Source organism: Melospiza melodia, chromosome 4 (assembly GCF_035770615.1).
Source record: "Melospiza melodia melodia isolate bMelMel2 chromosome 4, bMelMel2.pri, whole genome shotgun sequence".
Taxonomy (NCBI): domain Eukaryota; kingdom Metazoa; phylum Chordata; class Aves; order Passeriformes; family Passerellidae; genus Melospiza; species Melospiza melodia.
The window spans coordinates 13,453,786-13,477,743 of record NC_086197.1 but is presented as its reverse complement, the minus strand read 5'-3'; the positions used below and the strand labels follow the sequence as shown (position 1 = coordinate 13,477,743).

General features: G+C 42.9%; 2 protein-coding genes across 9 annotated transcripts in view; one reads left to right on the top strand and one right to left on the bottom strand.

Annotated features, from left to right (window-relative positions):
* Nucleotides 1-1,268: 1,268 nt before the first annotated feature.
* Nucleotides 1,269-23,680, top strand: LOC134417113 (zinc finger CCCH-type antiviral protein 1-like). Of its 5 annotated transcripts, none has more exons than XM_063153949.1 (16): nt 1,276-1,644; nt 3,467-3,599; nt 6,192-6,444; nt 6,552-6,662; nt 7,034-7,102; nt 8,040-8,126; nt 9,096-9,176; nt 9,698-9,799; nt 10,964-11,087; nt 12,287-12,452; nt 14,020-14,140; nt 14,697-14,793; nt 15,204-15,285; nt 19,872-20,002; nt 21,152-21,303; nt 21,880-23,680. In XM_063153949.1, exons 1-16 carry the CDS (start codon nt 1,298-1,300, stop codon nt 22,233-22,235), a joined length of 2,412 nt encoding a protein of 803 aa, XP_063010019.1. In that variant the 5' UTR covers nt 1,276-1,297; the 3' UTR covers nt 22,236-23,680. The 5 variants fall into 5 exon arrangements, with proteins under 5 accessions (XP_063010022.1, XP_063010023.1, XP_063010021.1 ...); XM_063153950.1 differs by having other exon boundaries at nt 1,277-1,644; nt 15,207-15,285; XM_063153951.1 differs by lacking the exon at nt 7,034-7,102 and having other exon boundaries at nt 1,274-1,644.
* Nucleotides 3,819-23,958, bottom strand: part of TTC38 (tetratricopeptide repeat domain 38) — a 37,761-nt gene continuing 17,621 nt past the window's right edge. Inside the window, exons 16-18 of one of the 4 annotated variants that reach the window (XR_010027502.1) lie at nt 18,913-19,102; nt 15,540-15,672; nt 3,819-4,224 (exon numbers count right to left, since the gene is read on the bottom strand). The gene's annotated coding sequence lies outside the window, so the exon portion shown is untranslated. Of the gene's footprint in view, nt 4,225-12,440; nt 12,832-15,539; nt 15,673-18,912; nt 19,103-21,265; nt 21,375-23,958 lie in introns of those variants that run through there. The other 3 variants (XR_010027504.1, XR_010027503.1, XR_010027505.1) reach the window with 3 other exon arrangements.

The following is a 23,958-nucleotide window of genomic DNA, read 5'->3' as shown; positions in this document are numbered from 1 at the left end:
CTGAACAGTGGCTGTGACTTTGTAGTTTCACATGCCTTTCAAATCAGCCATCAGCAATAGGCAACACAGGCCACTTGCTTTATTTTCAAGGTTAACTTTCTGATCGAGAGGGAGCACTTGATACTGTCCCTGAAACTTACATTTCCAAAGGGTTTCAGTATAAAACTTAATCTCAAATGGATTTAATCCTCAACCCTCTTTCGAGGCAGTATTTGCTGTGCTTCTTCCCCATCCCACAGACCCTCCCCAGCCCTACTAAAACACTAAGAAGAACCTGGCACTTCTGTCCTGGTTTAACCACAGCCAGCAGCCAGCCCAGGCAGCCACTCACTCACTCCTAACCAGTGGGACTGGGGAGAGAATCAGAAGGGTAAAACCTGGAAAACTCCTGGATTGAGATAAACACAGTGTAATAGGGAAAGCCAAGGCTGCACACACAAGCAAAGCAAATCAAGGAATTGGTTGCCTGCTTCTCAAGGCCAGGCAGGTGTTCAGCCATCTCCAGGAGACCAGGGCTCTATCACATGTCACCATGGGCTGGGATGACAAATGCTGTAACTCCAAATGTCCCAGCCTTCCTCCTCCCAGCTTCCCATGCACCCCAGCCCCTCCCCAGCATGGCAGTACAAGGAGTAGAAAAGACCTTGGCCTGTGCAAGCACTGCTCGGCAATAATGAAAACATCTCTGTTATCATTCCTGTGTTTGGGACAAATCCAAAACACAGCCCCACAGCAGCCACTTGGAGAAAATGAACCCTACCCCATCCAAAACCAGCACAGCTTCCCAGCCCTGCCACGACACTCAGCTGCAACCAGAGCTAATCAGCAGCTCCTTGCCAGCCAGGAAGAAAGAAAAGTAATGGCATTGCCACATAAATTAGTATTAGAGTCATTTGTGCATGTTATGCGTTTTATCCTTCTTTATATGCTTAACGCTCTGCACTGGATTCGTGTTAGTGTAGATGCAAAAGTTAAGGTGAGGAAATGTGGCTGCCTCATCTTGGAAGTGTTGTGGTCTAGTGGAAGGAGACTATGCCACACGTAGGCGCCGGAACGAGATGATCTTTAAGACCTTTCCAGCCCACGCCATTCCGTGATTCCGTGATAATAACAAGGAAACCTCACAGTCCTTTCAGGCACTTCTGGCATTATTTACTTCCCGTGTGACGTTCAGCCAAGAAGGCCTCGATGCTGGGCAGGTCCCTGCCCCCAGCCGCCGCCCCGCCCGTGCCTTCGGTTTCGATTCCCGTCGAGCGCGGCCGAGGGGCGGTGACGAGTCCCCGCCTCGCTCCTGCTGATGTTCCCGCTCCCGCCCCGCTCCCGTCACAGTCCGTTCGCGTCCCGTCCCGGGCGGAGGAGCGGGATGTGCGATCCGGCCGTGTCCAGCTTCCTCACCCAGACGCTGTGCGCCCATGGCGGGCGGCTGGGGCTGCGGGAGCTGCAGGAGAACGTCGGGCTGTCGGCGCTGCAGCTGCAGGACACGCTGTCGGCGGCGGGCCCCCGGCGGTTCCTGCTGCTGGAGGGCGGCCAGGTGGTCCTGGCCGTGACGGACGCGCGGGTCTGTGTCCGCAAGGAGTGCGACGGCTGCGAGCGGCTGCACCTCTGCAAGCAGCACCTCATGGGCAGGTGCCACCTGGGGCCCAGGTGAGCGCGGGCAGACCCCAATGCCCTCAGCCCCAAACCTCTCACACCCCCGAAACGCCTTCACATGCCCCCTAAACCGCCTTACACCCTGCAACCCCCATGTCCCCCAAACCCCTGACAGCCCCCTCCACACCCCACGCCCCGCTGGATGCGCCCTCCCGCCCTGGTGCCCCGGGAGGAGCGGGCAGGAATGCCCTCGGATCAGCCGTGGGGGATCCTTGCTCCGAAAGGACTCGTGTCCTGCCCCCGCCGACGATTTGGGTTTTTTTGTTCCTTTCCTTTTTGTTTGTTTAAATCTGTTCGTCTCCGCACGCGTCGCTCAGCCCTTCCTGGCATCCGGGTGGAATTGTTTACACCTATTTCTCAGAAGGAAAAAGCAAAGTGCTGACATGCCCTCTGGTTTCGCTCGAGAGAGTTACAAAAGTTGAGTTTTGTTGGAAGTCATTGCTTGGCTTGTGGCCCTTTCTTTGAGAGGCACTGTTTGATCACCCAGGTGCATCAGTCCCAGTTTCTGGAATAGGGATGGGCAGGCCTGGCAGCCTCTTCTAGCCACAGGTGGCCTAAGGTGGTGCCTGGTTTAAAAAACATGAAGGAAACCAAAGGCAAATGCAGAAGAGCAACCAGCTTTGCAACTACAAAAATGGATCACTGTGCACTAAGATCTGGATAGCATGGAGGGGAAAAGCCATGTCTCTCTCTCATCATTAGGATGATAAGATTTTCTTATTTTTTGTTACAGACAATAGAGCAAGCTCCCATGGGGTTCACTGTTGGAAATGCCTTGTGTGCAGACACTCATGATGGATGACTTTGTGTGAATTAAAGTTTGCAATGAGGCCATTACCTTCATAATGATCAGCCATCCTGCCCTCTCAATAGCACAAAGTATTTAAAGTCACTTTGGTATGCGTTAAAAATCAGTAAACACAGACACACCTTGGAGCAGACACACCTTGAGGTAAAACTGTCATGAGGAGACCTTTAGGAGTTAACTAGAGGCTGAAAGAGAAAGGGATAGACTTGAATCTGGTAAATTAACAGGTACTTTCACTGGTTGAGTATGTCTGATCTTAAAGCTGTATCACATTATGTGTTGAAGAGCAGGACATGAGGAAGCTGCATTTAACTGCAATAAATTAATGCACAGACTGACTATGTATGTCTCTGTTACTGATTTGCTGTACCATTTCAAATAGATGAAAAAAAACCTGCAATCTCCCTCTCTAATTCATACTCATCAGACTTTTGGCTTTGTAAGTGGCAGCAGTGACTTCATTATTGTAGCTTGTTTCCTTAATCAAAACTCATAAGTTAAACTTTCTTATCTGTTTTTGATTTTTTTTTAATAAAACATCACAGCCACTGAAGATAACAAAATATGTTGTTTTCAGCTTCACTGTTGCTTTTGTTTCGTGCAGACTCTTGCATGTTTCTCTACTTGCCATCCCTAGGACAACAACCTTCTATGTTCACAAAATGAAGGCTGCTGTAACTTTTGGCATTTTTGGTGTACTCCTTTAACTTTTCCTCGTGTTGTTTAGGTCATGTGACTTGACTTGGCTCTTCCTGGAGGCAAAGAATGCCTGGGGTCAGCCTGCATTGGAGTTTAAAAGGAGGAGGATAGGGTCACCACACTTCACAGAGGAGTTCTGCTGTTTGTCCATCCTCTGGCTAATTACAGACACCATCTAAATGTTCAGAGACTCTCACCAAGCCACCTTTCTCTCATGGCTTTTCCCAAGTTGTACATTATCTGAGGTTCTTCTGTAAATCAACTTGACTAAAAGAGTACATATTGATATTTTTGTGTATTTTCTTGCAGCTCTTGTAAGTACTCGCATGACATCATGAATGCAGAGAACAAGAAAGTTCTAAAAAATCATGATTTGTCTGGCCTCAGTGAGAATGAGCTGCAAGTCCTGCTTCTCCAGAATGATGCATTCTTCCTCCCTGATGTGAGTTGTACAGGTTTCTTAAGAGAAAGTTTTCATTCATTAGGAATGGGAGAGGGCAAGAGAATGTGGAGTTCTGATCCTAATGTCCAGCTGTTAAGATATGAAATGGGTTTAGTCAGAATGAAGGAGGAATTGGAATGGCAACGTAAAACAACAAAAAGCCAGATCTGTGAAAGGGCTGTGTACTTAAAATAATTTAAAAACCACCCCCACAGCAGTAAAACTGTTCAATAAGTACCCATCTGGAGAAGGCCCTGTCATCTGGGATCTGTCAGGAGCAGACCTGCCCTCTGATAGCAGGAGGTGGGCACCAAGGCTACAGCCTGTCTCATTGCCAGCTCTGTTATCCCAACAGGGTGGCCATAAAGCTGCTCAAAACAGCAAACAGAAATGTCAGCAGCTTCACTAGAGGTTTACAGAGGGTGAGATAAGCAAGAGAGAGTTGAAAGATCACAATAATTGTACATGCTTACTGAGTTAAAGGCATGACCAAAACCCAGTTTGTTGCTTCTTCTCTGTGAGATGAAGACTAGGAAGTGAGTGCCCCTTTCCTTTTCCAGTCCATGTAGGCCTGCACAGGTCTGCACACATTTTGGTGCTTGAGGGTGTAAGAGATGAGAAGAACCTGTGAGAAAATGACCAAATGACTGCAGTCAGTTTTGTGTCAAATCTGGCTCTTCCAAAATGCAGGGAGTTTTTGTACACTGGCTTTCTACAAAGGAATCTTTGCCCAGTTTGTATGCCACTCATTGAGTTTGTTAAATTTGGTTGAACATTCCATTCTGGTTCAGCATGTGTGTATAAGGGCAGTACTCTCTTCAAGGTATGGCTGTTTGAAAGTCAGTCATACCCTGTTCCTGGTGAAGAAATTACCAAAGTACTGCCCTTGTCTTTTGCAGGTTATAATCTCCACAGATTTGTTGACACAACAGTTCTGTTGTTTCTTTGTTCCCCACTGTGAAAGTGCTAGACTTTGACAAAGCAGATTTTTTTTTCTTTTAATTTGTGTAGTGTTTTAAAGTATGTTTTACTGGCAGACTGAAGGAACGTGGTGGTAAGCAAGGAGAATACTAATTGTTCCCAGTAGCGAGCAAATAGTAGAAACTGTTCTTGGTTGGTATTACCCTTCAGTGATTACCAGAAATCTGTTCAGCCCTCACCCCTGGCGGCAGGCATCAATAATTACCAGTAATTGAGAACTTTAACTCCTATCATGCAGTAAAATGGCAAAACGAAGAGAAAACTGGGATCAGTGCAGGCCATTCATAAACCTGAGAATTTGGAGGTTGGATGTAAAAAACAGTTTGGCTGTTTCCTGCTTAGAAATGCTGACTGGTTGTGTGTGCCATGAAGACATGGCAAGTAGGAAGCTCTCAAGAAAGAGGACACTTTGGAATTCTCTGACTTGAACTGGGGTTCAGAGTAAGAAAAACACAACAGCACCGCAACATCATGGGTTTTCACACTTTCCCTCACCTCTCTGGGTCTCCTATTTTGTTTTTGTTTTGGTTGGTTTTTGTTTTTGTTTCTTGGCCGGTGCAAGGGGACAGTATGTTTTCTTGATGTAGCTAATTAGTGGATTCTCCGTTGTCATGGTTTAAGCCCAGATAAGTGCCATGCAGCCACTTGCTCTCTCCCACCCTGGTGGGATGGGGAGGAGAATTGGAAAAGAGGTAAAACTTGTGGGTTGAGATAAGGATACTAAAATAATTGAAATAAACTAATAAATAATAACTGTAATGAGAAGGAGAGAAATCAATAAAACCCAAGAGAAACAAGTAATTCCCAGTACAGTTGCTCCCACCCACTGACTGATGCCCAACCCATCATCCCTGAGCAGTTGGTGGCTCCTGGGAAGAGGGATTTGGAGACCTGTGAGTGTCCCAGTGTGACATTAGGGCTCTCTGCCACATCTATGTGTCCTCCTCAAAGAAGCTTTCTTATTACAGGCTGCTCTGGGAGCAAAACTGTTACTGTGGTGCTTAGTGGGCAATGTGAAGGAGTTTTTGGTCTGTAATTTGATCCCTCATGATTCTCTGTGTACCTCTTTTTTAGTGAATAGAGGAATAAAGAGTGCATTGCTTTTTCCATATGTACTCTAATCTCAAAGCAGTTTTCTTACAATTTTGTAAGCTCAAATCTTCAATGCAGGATAAGCTTTACAAATAAGTGCAAATTCAGTTTCAGCTCCATGAAATGATAACTCATTTGACACAGTGAACATGTTTTTATGGAGATATTTGTTCTTTGTTGTTCATTATGCTATAGGGGTTTTTAAAGTAGAATAACTGTAAACCAGTCTTTTATGCAACTGTCTTGCATCCATTTTATGCAACTGTCTTGCATCCATTTTTGTACTCCTAAGCTTGTTGGATTAGCTTTTCTTGGAAACAAAACATGTACAACTTCAAAGCTGAAAATGCATGAGTCAGCTAAAAATACCTGCTCCTCTGTGCAAGAAATCTGTCTGGATTAAAGAAGTCACTGTAAACACATGACTTTTAATCACCATTTTTCTGCTGCATGCCTGTAGGACAAACAAAAATTCTAATTTTGCTTTTCCATTTCTTATTGTATCCTCTCCACTTTTAGACCTGCCAGTTATACAACAAAAAAGGTTATCACTGCAAACAGCAAAGCAACTGCGACAAGCTTCATGTTTGTTACTATTTTCTCAAGGGGAAGTGTAAATTTCCTCAGTGCCTAATGTCCCATAACCTCTTGGATGACCATGCATTGAGAGTGTTGGAAACTGTAGGCATTGATGGGAAGATAGCTTCAAACTTCCAGGCCATATATAATTACAAGCATATGGAATTCAACAGGGAACCGAAGAAGGTGTATGGTAAGTTGCAAGAAACAGTGGTCTTAATAATGATTTTGAGTTTGATAGAGGTAGAAACTGTTCTTGCCTTACCTAGCTAAACCCTACCATCTTTTTGATGCTTTCAGTACACAACAACAGAAATAATAATTTGAAAAAGCCTGTAGTTGGAAGGACTAAAGAAGTGAAGACAACTTTGGAAACAGTGCAGTGCATGCTGGATGTGCCACCTTCAAAAGGTAAATACCTAGATAATAGTATCAACTGTTTCCTTGTGGAATCATCTTTTGTATTTCTCTTCTTGCAATATATACACTTTTTTTCCTCTCTGCTATTATGCACTTGCAAGAATGGAGGAAGTCATGGCAGAGTCATATGGGAGGGAGAGCTGCACTTTTATTGCCTGAAGTACTGCATTGAAAACAGCAGTTGAGTGTCTGGCAATAATGGTGACTAGCTGGGCTTTATAACTGTAATTGCACCTCTGTGGTATCAGCAGTGGAGTGCTAATGGAAAATCACATGTGTGATGGACATAATTCCTCACAGAGATTGGGATATCAGCTGGCTGAGCAGCCCAGCAGTGCTGCTCATTCAATCTTCTCACACAGGTCCCAGTAGCTCTGCACCTGCCCAGAGCCGAGACCAGTTGCCAACAGGAGCAGGCGGTAAAGATAAAGGTATGGATTGTTTCTCACCCTCCAGTCTTGAGACCAGTGGTTTTTACTGGGCCTTGATTTCACACAGCCTGACAGCTCCCACTGGTAGTTGAGTGCAGCAGCTTATGTGTGTGCCTTGCTGTGTGCTGAAATCCATGGCACCAGATGGCCAGCAGAGCCGTGTTGGAATTTCTGCCCAAGCATTGTGCAGTGCTCTGTAACTGTCCTGGACACCTTTTTTCCTAGCTAGGAAGGTGACAGAATTGTATCAGTGTATGCAGGATCTTGCCTTGCCTACTGTTTCTAGGCAATGAATATGGCTTTGTCCGTAGAGGTGTTATCTCGATACACCTTCCAGTGAGTGAATAGCAACTTGTAAATCTCTTGTTCTTCTGGGCAGAAGCACTTGGCTTTAAAGCTTGTCAGAGTCCAGTACTTTCTGGAGTACTGGAGGTTCTTTAGATATTCCACACATGGATGGTGTAATGTTTCATATCAAGTCACACATGTGATGGATACAATTCTCCACAGAGACTGGGATATCAGCTTGCTGAGCTTGTGGCCCAGCAGTGCTGCTCATTCAGTCTTCTAACACAAGTCCCAGTTGTCACTGACATATTTTATGAAAAATCCTTTCATTAGGACCTTTTCTGTGGAGAAGCTTCAGCTTCTCCATGTTTTGCTGCTTTGGAATGTGATTTGGAGAACTGTTTACCCAGCATGTGAAATTGTTTTTACTTGATGACCAATGACAGCCACCTGTGTCGAGGCCGTGAGCCGTCACAAGATTTTATTATCATTCCCTTCTATTCCTTTCAAGCCTTCTGATTAAATCCTTTCTTCTATTCTTTTAGTACAGTTTTACAATATCGTTTTCTTTTAATATAATAAATATCATCAAATAATAAATCAGCCCTCTGTAACATGGAGTCAAGATTCTCGTCTCTTCCCGTGTCAGGGTTGTCTGCAAATTCAACACCCAGTAGCACTGCACCTGCCCAGAGCCAAGACCAGCTGCCAGCAGGAGTGGGAGGTAAAGATAAAGGTATGGAAAGATAAAGGTATGGATTGTTTACAACTTTCCAGTCTTGAGACCAGTGGTTTTCACTGGGCCTTGATTTCACACAGCCTGACAGCTCCCAGTGGTAGTTGAGTGCAGCAGCTTATGTGTGTGCCTTGCTGTGTGCTGAAATCCATGGCACCAGATGGCCAGCAGAGCCGTGTTGGAATTTCTGCCCAAGCATTGTGCAGTGCTCTGTAACTGTCCTGGACACCTTTTTTCCTAGCTAGGAAGGTGACAGAATTGTATCAGTGCATGCAGGATCTTGCCTTGCCTACTGTCCATAGGGAATTACTACAGCTTTGTCATTAGAGCTGTTGTCTCGATACACCTTCCAGTGAGTGAATAGCAACTTGTAAATCTCTTGTTCTTCTGGGCAGAAGGACCTTGGCTTTAAAGCTTGTCAGAGTCCAGTATTTTCTGGAGTACTGGAGGTTCTTTTAGTTATTCCACACATGGATGGTGTAATGTTTCATATCAAATCACACGTGTGACTTTCCACACATGTGATATCCCAATTCTCCACAGAGATTGGGATATCAGCTAGCTGAGCTTGTGGCCCAGCAGTGCTGCTCATTCAGTCTTCTCACACAGGTCCCAGTTGTCACAGATATATTTTATGAAAAATCCTTCATTAGGATATTTTCTGCTGAGAAGCTTCAGCTTCTCCATGTTTTGCTGCTTTGGAATGTGATTTGGAGAACTGTTTACCCAGCATGTGGAATTGTTTTTACTTGATGACCAATGACAGCCACCTGTGTCGAGGCCATGAGCTGTCACAAGATTTTATTATCATTCCTTTCTACTCCTTTCAAGCCTTCTGATTAAATCCTTTCTTCTATTTTTTTAGTATAGTTTTAATATATCATTTTCTTTTAATATAATAAATATCATAAAGTAATAAATCATCCTTCTGAAACATGGAGTCAAGATTCTTGTCTCTTCCCATGTCAGGGTTATCTGCAAATTCAACACCCAGTAGCACTGCACCTGCCCAGAGCCGAGACCAGTTGCCAACTGGAGCAGGAGATAAAGGTATGGATTATTTACAAGTCTCCATTCTTGAGACCAGTGGTTTTCACTGGGCCTTGATTTCACACAGCCTGACAGCTCCCAGTGGTAGTTGAGAGCAGCAGCTTATGTGTGTGCCTTGCTGTGTGCTGAAATCCATGGCACCAGATGGCCAGCAGAGCCGTGTTGGAATTTCTGCCCAAGCATTGTGCAGTGCTCTGTAACTGTCCTGGACACCTTTTTTCCTAGCTAGGAAGGTGACAGAATTGTATCAGTGCATGCAGGATCTTGCCTTGCCTGCTGTCTCTAGACAATGAATATGGCTTTGTCAGGTCTCTCACTGAGTCTCCTTCCAGTGTCAGGGCTTACTGTTCAGTCACAAAGCCCTGACTTCTCTGTTGGGTTGTATGAGAGATGGTCAGACCCTTAAAGTGCTTGACTTTGCTACTGCAAGGATTTGACATCCGTGTTATTTCTGGGATGAAGTACCAAATGCAGAATCTTTCTCCTAAAGCAAATATGGATTGTGATGTTCTTTGCTGCAGGGAAAAAGAACAGTTCCTCTGATGAAGCTTCAAAGGACAACAAAAAAGATAACTGTGATGAGATCTGTTTGTTCTATGTCTGGAAGTACTGCAAAAACAAGGGTAAGCTTTATGAAAAGTTGTTGAAGACTTGTCTGCAGAGGCACTCCTGCTCAGTGGCTTGGGCTAGTGGTGACAGTTGTGCCTCCTCAGTGGTTTCTTTTCTTTCCAAGTCATTAATAAACACTGTCAGAATTACAAACATAATCAGAATATCAAGCAAAAACCTCCATACTGAAGTAAACAGGTATTAAAGTAGCTACAATCCTATAAGAAGTTTAAACAGAAAAAGATAGATGAGTGATAAAGATCCTGTATCCCAAAGAAAGAAAAGATCTCTAGTCCTGGAGATAGATAATTTCAGATATAGATATTAAGAATCTCTGCTTTTAAACAACTCATATTTAAACCAATACCCCATAAGATGACATGGCCCATAAACACAACTGTGATAAAATTTATAGAAAATGAGAAAGATTTAATGATTACAAATTTCCCCAAACAGATGCTATTTGTAGAAATTAAGTGCCACAAGAGAACTATTTTCTTGTAGAGAAGGCTCCATAAAATTAACAAGACTTCTCTCCATAAGTAAACTAAAGAAAGACTATTCTAGAAGTAGTAAACTAACTAAAAATTTTAGGTTTTGTCTCTCTACATTATCAATGAGAAAAAAAAGTTGTAAAGGGAAGTGTCCTAAAAATTGTGTTCTGATTCTTATTGCTCTTTCTTTTAGTTACTATTAATAAATTTCTATTTATTTTCTATTTATACCCTTTTTAAGTTTTCAGCCTATTTTACTTTTCTCCTAATTCTACCTCACAACAAAAAATAAATCAAGACATTCTAGTAAGTGCACTAGTAGTTAACCAACACTAAACCAACCACACTAATTAGTAGATTAACCAAAAAATCTCAAATTAGCGAACCAAAACCACTACAGGTCTTTCAAATAAATTTGGCAGTGTGTATATATGTATATATATATATATATATAAATATATGTATTATATATATATATATAATACATATATGTTGCTTTTCTTGATAAGACTGCAGAAACACACTCCCCTTCTGTTTTCAGCACTCTGTCTTCATTACTTATACCAAAGCCCAGGAGAGAAAGCCTCAGAGTATAAAAGATGCTGGTTCTATTTTGGTTTTTTCTTGTCTTGCTCTCTGTGTTAATGACTGCAGAATTCTTGACTATGTCTGATTTCATTACAGATAGATGCCAATCTGTTCATTACCATTTGCCATATAAATGGGAGGTACATGATGGGTTGACCTGGAAAGAACTTTCCATGATGGAGGAAATTGAAAAGGCCTACTGTGACCCAAAGAACAGCAGGTGTAGTAATGCTGGACTCCTTGCTTGGAGTTTTGTGATTGAACCTGTGTAGGAAAACTTGTGTTTCCTTCCTAAAGATGTCTGACTTCTCAGCTTCTGGTTACTGAGCCTCTCAGAAGGGAGGATGTAAAAATAAGAATTTTTCCTTTTAGAAAAGCAAAGAAAGAATGATTGCATGAAAATCCCACTTTAGTTTTGTCTTCTAAAAGTAATAAAACTATATCTTGCATGTAAAACTCTGTACAAGGTAAAAAGCCAGTGTTTAAAATACTAGAATTTCAGGTCATTAATAAGTTTATTTACAGTAATGAAGTTGGGCCTTTTGACAACATTTCAGAGCTGGTCCTTCTCTACAGCTATTTCTTTCCTACTACAGCTAGTATCTGTAGTACCAAAAATAGTAATCTATTATGTACCTAGAGACATTTTATGAAATGTCCTTTGTGTAAGCAGCCCATTTATTTTTTCTTCTTCTTTAATTCTGTTTTAAGAGTGTGTTTTCCTTTTAGCTCCTTTCTGAAAAGTCCCACTCAAAGTGACCTGGATTCATAGGGCACCCCAAGTTTGGCTTCACAAAATAGTATTCTAGTTTTGGTCCATGCCTCTTGGGGCACCAGGTGATTTTGATTGGCAGTTTTCTGGAGATCACAAGCAATATTCCCAAGAAGAGGCTGCCATCAAAGTCTTCCTGCCTGGGAATTTAACTTTTCAAGCCTTGCAGGAGTAAGAGCCCAGGTGGCTCCAGTGATGAATACAGTTTGCAGAACTCACAGCTGTGGTTGCTGTGATTTCATCCTTTGTAACCACAGAAAAAGAACAAAGTTGATAGGCTGCAGTTGTTTGCTGGCAAATTCAGTCACATACTTTGCACATTCTGCTTTTGTACTAAGACTGTAACCACACCTAGTTACCACAGAAGTTCCTTTTGCCTCACTGTACTTGGAGCCTGACATTATCTGTAAAGCTGGCAGTGCCACATGTGATTGAGGTGGCATTTGGTGTCTCACAGGCCAGAGTTCACTTCTGAAGCTTGGAAATGGCTTTCAGAGCTGCCACGTGCTGTGGGAAATAAATACCCCTATTTCAGATCTAATTAGGTGTGGTTACTTTATGTTAGAGAAAAGGCACCAGCTTAAACTGGGGATGAGAGGATAAAATATGCATTCCTAACTAGAATAAACCTGAATTTGTCCTTACAGCTTTCCAAGTAAGAACATTAATTTCCAGACAATGACCTGCTCTTCTTCTTTGGTTCGACGCCTCTCTACACCATCATCAGTCACCAAACCCACATTCCTGCTGACCACACAGTGGATTTGGTACTGGAAGAACAACCAAGACAAGTGGATTGAATATGGAGAACCGGTGAGTTCACATCCTGTGCTTTGAGTCACTTCTGCAGGAATATGTGGGGCCTCTGCATCCTTTCCCCTTTTCTCAACAGCATTAATTAAGGGAGTCCTTGTGCTTGAATTTGACAGTGTTGGGTAAGGCAGTGAAGCTTCATCTGTTCATAACAGATGTGATTTACAGTATAGCAGCACAAATGGTAGAACACAAAGGTGATCCAGGGCTTGGAAAAGTACACAGAGAAAGGTGCTGGATAGAGCAGAGTTTAAAAGACTCAGAGTAACCTCACAGAGTACTCAACCTCAAGGAGTGACCCAGGTCCAGGAGAGATCACAGCTGTCCAACTGCTCTTTAGCAGGGAGAGCTTGCAAGGAGCTCACTCAGGCTTTCCCATCTGTGGAATGAAGTGGTTGGCTCATAGTGAAATCACAAGGAAAGTAAAAGGTAAGAGTGAGACTCCTTACACCTGCAATTTTTTTGTTCCTTGACAAATTAGTCTTGGAAGAACCACCTGCTATTCATGCATTAATCACATCATCAGTGTTTGTTTCCAAGCTCATATGCATCAATGCTCACCATGTCACCCTGTTCCTTTGTGGGTTTTTAGACTAGAAAAGTGTTTAGACTAGAAAAGTTCTTGGCCTAGGCCTTTGCTTCCTTTGGAGCCTGAACCAAACTTTGGTTTGATAAGGAGTTGAATGTACCCATCACAGCCGGTTGCAGCTCAGCCTCGCCCCCTTCCCTGGCATGGAACTGGGCAGAGTTCCATGTGAGAAAACTCATGGCATGAGATAAAGACTGGGAGTTGCTGCCAGAGCAGGGATTCTTTCTCTGCCTTGGGAACTCTGCTCCCTGATAACAGGGTGGCAAATGCTCACACTCAGTGGGATTTCCTTTTCAGGCCTGAAGGTGAAAAATGCTAAAGCAAAAATGTGTGCACAAGCAAGGCAAAGCAAGGCATTCATTCCCCTCTTCCCTTGGACAGGCAGGTGCTCAGCCATCCCAGGGAAGCTGGGCTCCATCCCAGCTCACAGGCTCTTGGGAACACAAACACCATCACTGCAAATGTCTCTCCCTCCCTCCTTCCCCAGCTTTGTATACAGGAGTGATGCTGTATGGGCTGGGGTGTCCCTGTGGCCAGCTGGGCTCAGCTCTCCTGGATGTGCATCCTCCCAAGGCCTTGTGCCCCCCAGTCCTGTCCCTGGTGGGGTGGGAGAGGAGCAGGAAAGGCCTTGGCTCTGTGCATGCCTAAACTAAATAATAACTAAAACATCCCTGTGTTATCAGCACTGTCCCAGCACAAATCCAAAACACAGCCACTACCAGCTACTGCGATGAAATTTAACTCTACCCCAGCCAAATCCAGCACAAGTTGTTACAGGAATTTAAAGTCATTAATTATTTATTTGTGTTTATGTTACAAATATTCAGTAATCAGCCCAGGTCACCATAATTCCGGGTAGATTCCTTGTCATCCTACACTTGGCCTCTTCTTTCCCTCTACCTCAGCTAGTTATCCAGGGTTTAGTCCTGACTGTGATACTTCTCATTCTCTTCATTTTTTTCTCTTCTCCCCACAAAGGAAGAAGGGACCAGCACGACTTCACCATCTTCTGCTATTATTGAGAATTTGTATCAAGCAGATCCATGTGCCATTGTACCTTTCCAGGCTGGCCAACATCAGTATGAGCTCAATTTTAAAGGTAGTAATTTTAAAGGTTCTCATCTACAGCTATGCAGTGCTTCATAGACTCTTGCAAAGTTTTCCAGCTTTTAGAAGGTATGACTTCCTCTCCTGACACCACCAGTTTCACTTACTGGAAGTGAGGTAGTGGTGGCCCAGAGCAAATTCCTCACGAAAGGAACCTTCCCCCCTTACTCATTGACACTCTCCAGACTCACATCTGATCAGAAATGTAAAGGTCCATAGTCTTCACATAAAGCCATAAAGTAAACTTTAAGGAAAGTAAGTTAACACTGTAGATGGTAAAAAATACAAGTTAGGCATCTTCCTGCTGCTGTAGCAATGTTTAAAGAGCACTGAGTGGCTTGAGGGAGCAAGCAGGATAGGCAGAGGTTCAGTCACAGAGATACAGGAGAGACAGGAACCTTATACAGCCTGTGTGCAACTAGTCCTCAGCAGGTAGAATTGACAGTGAATATGTAGTTTTCATTAAAGGATGACTGATGAGGACAAGATGTCCCTGTCTTGTAGACTTATTCATAACCTTTTTTTTCCTTCTCTTTTTTCTCCTCAAGAAATGATTCAGACAAATATTCATTTTAAAACTCGAAGACAGGTTTGCAGGCGACCAAAATATGTGTCTTCTGAAGATGTGCAGAAGATAAAGACAGGGTAAGTGCTCTTTAGGTTGTTGTTTCATATTTTAGAAGTAATCATAAGGCAAAATGGGTCCCAGTGCTGGCAGTAATTGTATACAAAGACACAGGTGCTGCTGCTGAAGCCTGTCCATGGGACTGAAGAGCAGAAGCTGTGTCACAAACTGCAGTTGTGGTGCCCCACCTGCTGCCTGGGGTACAGTACCTGCAGGTACTCCAGCCACAGCTGTTACTTATAAAAGCAAGTGCAAGAGGCCTGTGGTGGTTGAGTGGCAGCATGCAGAGCCCAGCCTACAGACTGAGGCTATTTCCCAGTTTCTTTGTGGTCTATTTTGTTAATTATTAAATACAGGAATTGGCTAAAGAGGATGCTCCAACTGGAGCAGTGCTAGAATCACTAACACTTCATTTCTCTCTGTTTGCAAGCAGCCAGAGGGATTCTTCTATTCCAAATCAGAGCTGTCCTAGTCACTGGGATGCATCTGCACTGCCTGACTTCGGATATAAGGTATCTTTTTTTTCTCCCCTTCTTGTAATTCTGATGGAAAAGCACAGTTCAGAGTTTAACTGAATCAGCTGTAACTGTGTGGATGCCAAAAAGTGACAGGAGTAATTTCTTGGGTGGGTGTGCTAAAGATCTAGGTGATCTCCCAGGGGCTCATGAAACAGGTGCCAAATTGTCTTGAACTTCAACTGCATTTTAGGCATTTATCTACAAACCAAAAACTCAAAACTCCACACAACAACAAGACCAAAACTCACTGAGTTTGAGGCAGGAGGAGGTAAATTTGGATTGGAGATTCAGGAAAGGAAATCTCTGTATCCTCCAGTACTGTCACATACATCATGGATATGAGTGCAGACCTTGGCCTCAGGAGGTCCCAGAAATCAAGATCTACAACCATAAAATAAAAAAAAACATTGCAGTGATGTCTTCCACAAAACAAACCCAACCCCTATCAGCCCAAAGTCTGTGTTCTTATTTAGTCTACCAAGACCAAAATGTGTGGGTGTTTTTTTAGATTTCTAGGTCCTGCAGTCCTTCTGGAAGAGCAGCAGTTTTGGAAGTACTGCAGAACTCTAAAAAAAAAAGGGCTTTTTTGTGTTACACGGGCCTTTTGTGTAGTGCTTTGAGAGGTTTTCCTTGTTAACTGTGTCACAGGATCCTGTGTGAAGCTGACCAGGTTGTGTTGGCACAGATGCCCTGGGGGCTGAGGAGCACCAGTGTGTGGCTGTGTGTCAGTGTCAGGGTGTAGTAAAGCATTTCACTTAGAAAAGAGGAGGAGTGCTATGTTGATATAAAATCACCATTTAACAAAATTTGATAGTGAAGGAGGCAGTGGTTTAACAAGATTTGATAGCAAAGTACTCTTGATTATTTACTGCATAGACAGGGTCAGACAAAACTGCTAGAGAGACCCTGCTGTTGAGTCATGACTTTCATAAAGAAAAGATGAAATAATAATGAGAGTGTGTGGGAATCTGGCAGGCAGCCCATTTGAAGATTTGCCTGTGAAACTTGGAGCCCAGTGGAAGTAAGAAAGGAATATGCTCTTCCCTTGGCTTATCAGCATCTTAACTAAAAAGCATAAATTTTTCCAAGAGTGCCAGAAAGGCAGGTACCTCTGCTCTGTTCAGGTCTCTTGAGCTGTGTGTACTTAATTGCTTCCCATACTTGCTCTGAAAACTTGTCTGAATTTTAGTTGAGTACATGTGTTGGGGTGTTTCTGGAGTCACTGGGGTGAATGTGGAAAGCTTTGGAATGCAGTGCACAGATCCATAGTATCTTTTGGTTGTACCTGTGGGGATGTGTGAGTAGAATGAGCTCAGTTTGGCACCTAAGAACAATCTCTTGAACTTGTGAGTGCCTTTCACAGGAAAGGAAAAGTGACAATGCCTGTTGGCACTAAAAGTGAAAGCCTGAGCTAGATGAAATCTTTCTGTGGGACCCTAAGCTTGTGTTTTTGCAGTAGGTAATATTGGGAGTGGCTGGGATTCTGCATGCTTGTGGTGACCATGTAAGACCTGACAGCTCCAACTCGATGAACTGCCTTCTCTTCAGACATTGACAAATAATCCTGGCAGAATCTGCTGCGCTGGAAGTGATCCATTTTAAAAAGGAACCTGTGAGATAGGCAGAAAGTCATCTTGGCTTAAAATGGGAATCTGTGCTTTGGTAACATTGCTTATTTTTTGAGTATTGCTATGTCTTAATCTGTAAGTCATTGAGAATGGTTCTGTAGAAAGAAGTGTATAAAATGCACAGTGGGAATTGGTAACACTGTTTGGGAAGTTGGTGTGACTTTCTCCTGTCTTTGTTTTCACAAAGTGGAATTAATAGTTTTTAAATGTTTTAAAGGAAAAAAAAAGATTTTATTATATCCTGAAACTTCTTGCTGGGTTTAAAATTGTGTCTTTAATGTACAACTGAGAAAATTGTGCACTGGATGTGTGGTTTCCTGTCAGTCTTTGTGTGGCTGATGTGCTGCTGAATCCTGGCTGTGCAGGCCAAGGATTGCTGCACTGCACCAGGCACAGGATGCAATGTGGAGAGTGAATGTCCATTTTATAGATGTCACTTCTGGTGGGGTCACTGCCACCAACCCTGTTCCTTCCAACAAACACCCCAGTGAAGCAGAGCTCAGGGTGTGAGGCACACAGTACTGCTCTTGTGCAGTCATACACTGGTGGGAATTGCTGCCAGAGCAGGGATTCCTTCTCTGCTTTGGGAACTCTGCTCCTTGATAACAGGGTAGCAAATGCTCACACTCGGTGGGATTTCCTTTTCAGGCCTGAAGGTGAAAAATGCTGAAGTTGTGTAGTTATGCCACATCAGCCTTCAACAGCAGTGTGATGCTGTGATCCTTTATCAGCACTAGAAGCATCCTTGGGGAAATAAGGACAAGCCCACAAAGATTTCATGGAAAGGAGAACAGCTTTGTTGTCATATAAAATAAATAGAAGTACTTTTCTTACAGGATCAGGCCTTGTGTAAGAGAGCTGACCCTCTCTTTTACCTAGAAAGGTTTCAGTTCCTCAGGAAGAGATCAGAGAATAGAAGAATCATAGAACAGGCTGAGTTGGAAGGGACCCATTGGGATCATCGAGTCCAACACCTGGCCCTGCACAGGACACCCCAAGCATCACACCATGAGCCTGAAGGATGCAGCAGAGCAAAAGTACATTTGTAGTTGAAGTGGGAATTGTTCATGTATAAATAAATTTGCAGATGACACCAAGCTGAACACTGTAGGTTACACACCTGAAGGACAGGGCTATCCAAGGGGATGTGTAGGAAGTGATCCATGGGAATCCAATGAGGTTCAACAAGTACTGGTGCTGCACCTGGGCCAGGACAACCCAGGCTGGGGATGAACAGATGGAGCAGCCCTGGGAGAAGGACTTGGGGGTGCTGGTGGTGAGATCTGGACATGTCCTGCTCCTGAACGCCCCTTGTGCTGAGCTCATCATTTACAAGGGCCTGGAGTGACAAGACAAGGGGGGGTGGCTTCAAACTGACAGAGAGTAGGTTTAGAGTGGGTATTAGGAATAAATTCTTCCTTGTGAGGGTGCTGAGGCCCTGGCACAGGGTGTCCAGAGAAGCTGTGGCTGCCCCATCCTTGGAAGTGCCCAAGGCCAGGCTGGATGGGGCTTGGAGCAGCCTGGCATAGTGGAAGGTGTCCGTGCCCTCCCTGGATGGGCTCTAAGATCCCTTCCAACCTAAACCATTCTGTGATCCTAAATAAAACATGTAGTAGTAAAATACAGAGACATGATCTTCATCCTGTAGGTGATGGTAGCAGTTCGGGCTGTGGTGCCACAGACTGTGCAGTCAGTACTTGCATATCCTGGTTGTTTTATGTTCTGTGCTGTAAAGCTTTGGAAAATGCTCCTGTATTGAGACATGGGAAATTTCACTCAAATTTTTAAAGGCTTTTAAATAAATTCAAAGAAATAGTTATTTCTTGTGCAGCTGATCTTTAGAACACTTCCCTGTGGGTGATCTCCTCATCAGTAAGTATTTAAATGTATCTGTGAATCACAAATTTTATCCTACCTTATTTTCTCTCTAAACTCAGCCTTCTAAAACAGGGAATTTTTGCCTGGTAGGGTAAGATGTTAGTTTCCTTGTTACCTTTTAGGATGGCCACAGCTTTCTTGCTTAAAACACTTTGGAATGTGGGATGTTGGGATCTCACTTTGTAATCTTGAGTTCTCACTTGGTTTGAGTTGTGGTAAAGTGGGAAGTATTACACCTGATATCTCCAGGTGACATCAGCCTGCCAGCATCACACTTTTGCAGTTTATGGAGATAAATGTTGATTCTAGAAGATAAAATACATGAGTTACTTTGGAGAAAAAATGGAAAATTCATGCATGACATAAACAAGCAGAAGAGCTCAAGTAATGTTTTAATTATGTTTTGCGTTAAATTCTCTTTGGGAAAAATGAGCATTTCTTAATGGATTTTTAAACACAAATGTATGGATAAATAAATAAAAAATGGCTAAATAGACTTTGTTTCCTTTGGGAAAGGAGAGGTATTTGTTTAAGCAGGTATTGGAAGTCACATTTGTTTAGAAATGTAGGGTTTTTTTCTGAAGTCCATATTAAAGTGAAGCTAAGTTCTAACTTTGAAAAGGTAAGACACTACAATGACAGGAAGGCATTTATGTTTTGTTTGTTTAATCTTCAATAGCTGAAGCTCCCACAAATGTCTAGTTACAAATGATGCTGTTATCTAAGATCTTTTGTTCTTAATCAGCTTTAGGTATAAAACTGACACTCTCTGGAATAATCTGTCAAATTTTCTTTTTGCAATTTCTGTTCCATTGAGATTTAAAGTTGCAGGTGTCAACTCCTGGAGATGATAAACCTTTCAACACCCTTCCTGAAGAGAGGTGAGGTGTCCTTGCAAAGCAGGAGTGACAGACTGATTTTCTTGGTATTTGGTTATTCATGTAGTCATGACCTAAAGCATTTAATAACTCTTCATAAACAGAGTTTGGGGCCCTTCTGAAAGTGTATCTGCTGGAGTTAGGCTTCTACATGTTCCAGACTCACTGCAGCCTCATGCTTTTTTTGCTTTTATAGGCTGTGGTGATCAGCAACACAACCTCTGAATACAATGAAATAAAGCAGCTGTTTCATCAGACTATGAAAAATTACAGCATCCTTAAAATACAGAGGATTCAGAACCCATCCCTCTGGAAGGTGTTTCAGTGGTTAGTACTTGTTTCCCTATCCTTATGAGGAAGCAGTCTCCAAGAACAGGTTGTCCTCTATGTGCTTTCTAGGAAAGAAAGGAGGTTGCCACCTGTGCCTTGACACGACTGGTATTTTGTTATTAGAATTTCAGGAGTGAGATTGGTGTCTGAGGCCTTCCACAGAATGCCATGCTCTGTGGGGAGGTTCCCTTTGCCTGGCTCCTTGGAAAAGGGGGAGAGGAGCATGGAGAGAAAGACATGCATGATGCAGAACTGGGATGAGGATACCTACAGGGATGTGGAATAGTGCTTGTCTTGGGGATGGAGCAATAACTGCTTGCTGCACAAGTGCTCTGTGTTACAAATCTTTATCCATTAGAGTACATGAAATACTTACAATAAAGGCTGCTTGGGCCTTTTTGTTCCAGTCAGATTTATTTCAGTGGTTTTGCTGAACAAAGTCAGTATTCACTGAGAAAGAATCCTTGTGTTTTAGCTTGATGATCTCTGAGTTCCAGAGCTCCTTTCTGGTTTTCAACATCTGCATCAGTGATACTGAACACTAAGTACATAGGCCAAGCTGGATACCAGCAGATTAGAGCTGGAGTTCAAACATGTTCAAGTTAGTTTGATGTAGGATGAAGCTGTTGCTTAGAACAGTTGTCGAGTTTAAAACAAGAGTTAAGTATTCAAGGACTGTATGGAATGGTAATGGAGTAGAAAAATACTGCTCAAATAAATGCTTTCACCTGCAAAATTATGGAATCCAGAAAGTTACCAGCTACTGATTCATAAAACCTTTTTATCTGGCAAAACATAAGAGACTTCAAAGCATGTAATAGTGCATATTTCTTCTCCTCCTCCAATGAGGTAATCAAGCTAAGCAGGCAGAGTTTAACATTACCAAGTCCAGAGGATGATGGAGTAATTTGGGTTGAAGAGACCTTAAAGCTCATCCAATCTGCACAGGACAGGGACACCTTCCACTATCCCAGGTTGCTCCAATCCCTGTCCAGCCTGGCCTGGAACACTTTGAGGGATGGGGCAGCCACATGTTCTTTGGGCACCAGAGTATGTTCATAGTATGTTCTCAATGAACTCAGTCCATTGCTCTAACTTTCCCTTTTCTTCCATGGTTCACATTCTCCTCCCCTTTATTTTTATCAGGCAAAAAGAAAAGATGAAAAAGGAAAATGGAGGAAAGGAAGTGCAGGAAAAACGCCTCTTCCACGGAGCTGACGTCGCCTTCAAGGAAACGATCTGCAGTCAGAACTTTGACTGGAGAATTTGTGGAAGCAATGGAACTAACTATGGGAAGGGTATGTAGAAAGTGAGATGTCTGCTGAGACTCCCCTGATAGTGCAGCAGTCAAAGGTTCTGAAGTCTTTAACTGTAGGAGAAAAAAACCCCCAAGAATTGGTATTATGATCCTTCTGAAGAGGGCCAGGATTTGCTTTGAGTTGGGGGTAAGTCGTCTCACAATGGTTAAGAGCATTAGTGATTTGGGATTTGCTGTAGGTGGCATTTTTTGATGTCTGAGATCATAATTTGAACTTACAAATTGGTGTGTATGGCAGGGAGCAGAGGGGTGTGTATGCCCTCAGTGTGATCTTGGAAGGTCCTCATGTTTTCTTGTCTGTCCCTCTCATCACAACACACAGACCTGTACTGTGCTTATTTGTACAGCTTTTAAAAATGGCTCCTGAAATAGCAAATAGTGAATGAAAATTACATAATGCAATCCCCTCTTGCAAAAATTTTGGTGGCATTCGGTAAACGAGTAAGAGAAGTCCTGAAAGTTGAGTCAGATACCTCCTGAAAACCCATGGGATGCTCAGATTTTGCTGTCACTGTACAGATACTCCTCACACCCACGTTTCCATCTCATTTTCTAGGAAGTTACTTTGCTAGAGATGCTTGCTATTCTCACACCTACTGTCAGACCACGCTGCAGGGACACTCCATGTTCGTGGCTCGTGTTCTGGTTGGAGACTACGTGAAAGGCAACGCCGCCTACGTCCGGCCCCCAATGAAGTGTGCTGCCAAGCTGTGGCTGTATGACAGCTGTGTGGATAATGAGTTCAATCCTGCTGTTTTTGTTGTCTTTGAAAAACACCAGATTTACCCAGAGTACATCATAGAGTATAAAGAGGAGAGAATAAGTGAGCAGAAAGACACAGGAACAAGTGCGCAAAAAGAGACAGGAACAAGAGCCTCTAGAGAGGAGGGAAGAAAATGTGTCATATCTTAGAGGAACGTGGCAGTTTGTGTCCATCATCTTGTTTTTCATATTGCAGGTGTTCTACTTAGTGACTTTTTTCTTTTTAATACAGTTCTTCAGAATGTTAATCCAATTTCTGCATTGAGGAGGGCTGGCAAAGCAGATGTTACATTTGTTGTGACTGCCTTCTTCCTCTCTTAAACGAAACACAGACATTGTGATAACCATAGAAAAATCAGAATTGTGGGATGGGAAATTGAATGTTATGACTGCTGTGAGCAAGTAATTGTAAATGCATCGTCTAAAAAAATAGAGAGGACTTCTCTTTGCAAACAGTTAAAAGAAAAATTAACACTACAGTAGTTTTAAAGGAAGCTGTCAGGTTTTTAGTAGCCAGAAATTCTTTTCAGTGCAGAACTCACCTGTTCTTGATCCTCTCATCTATCATTATTATAAACAACTCAGTGTAGGTAATAATGACTTGAGTTTGTTTTCAAAGCACTGCTTGTTAATGCTGGTACATGTTTTGAGTTAAAATGATAAACAAAAAAAGGAAAAGCATATTGTAAATCCATGTTGTTAGTTCTCGAGAATTTTCATCTGTACAATGGCAGATGGATCAGAAAGCTGTTGGATCAGATTCTTTGTGGAAATGAGCAGTAACTTGCTGTAACCTACACAAAGGCAGAGCTCAGCTGAAACTGTGAAAGCCACCACATGTGAGTAAGCAGCTACCAAAATGTGGTGGTTTGGCTGCAACTAATGGCACAAGGACATAAAGGCTGTGTCCCAAGGAGCCAGGCTTTCCAGTGGGTGTGTCCACGTAGCACAGTAGGACAGGAGAAATTCCTTAAGGATCATGGAGATGTTCTGTCCTGTTTGTGCAGTAATTTTCGTTTTTCAGATTAGAATGGGACCAAGAGAGACCACTTAGGTTCTCCTGAGGCCAGTGGTAGAACTGCTGTCCCAAGGTACTGTCTGCATGTTCTGCTGCCCATTTGCATGGGGCAGGGTGCTGACAAGTGAGGGTCCTCTTTCTGATTTGGGGGTGATCCTGGGTCAGAAACCTCTGCAATTTCTACTGGATGTTAGCAGGGAGTCTGTAAGTGGATCAAACTGAAGGCCCTCTGTACAAAATGCCATATTTAGGCAGTTTTAGCTGTTCAGAGGGAAGCTGGGACTGAGGACAGAGGAGCAATAATTTTTACCTTCAGATAAGTTTTACAGAAAGCCAATAGCCTCTAAGGTTTTTGCATCTGTGATAGAAATCTGTCAATCGCTCAAAGATAGCAAGTTCTTCCCAAGTAGAACGGAAAAGATAAATCCAGAAAATCTTACTGAAATTACTTAAAACTAAATGAAAACACGTGGAGAAGATTTTATCACTTTTAAAGATCTTTCTTTCTCTTGTTTGCCTGTAGAATTCCTGAATTACTGAGCTTGCTGTATTTGCAAATAAACCCTGTGTTCAGGCACTTTCAGTGTGCAGTTTGTCTTTACATAAACACGGCAAGACTAAATATGCTGAGTGAACAAGCCCCTGCCTGCATTCCCTGTGTTCCTTTGGTGTTTCTAAATCAGAGAACTACACATGTGAACTGCCATGGTAGGGTAGGTGTTCAGCTAATTGCTAAGGAGAGAATATTTCTGTACATTAACTTCCTAACTAGGAGATGTTTAATATTAAAGTGGTGGGGTAGTTTGGTTAGATTTCATGTAATTAAACAGCTGCTCTGAGAAGTTAATGAAGTAC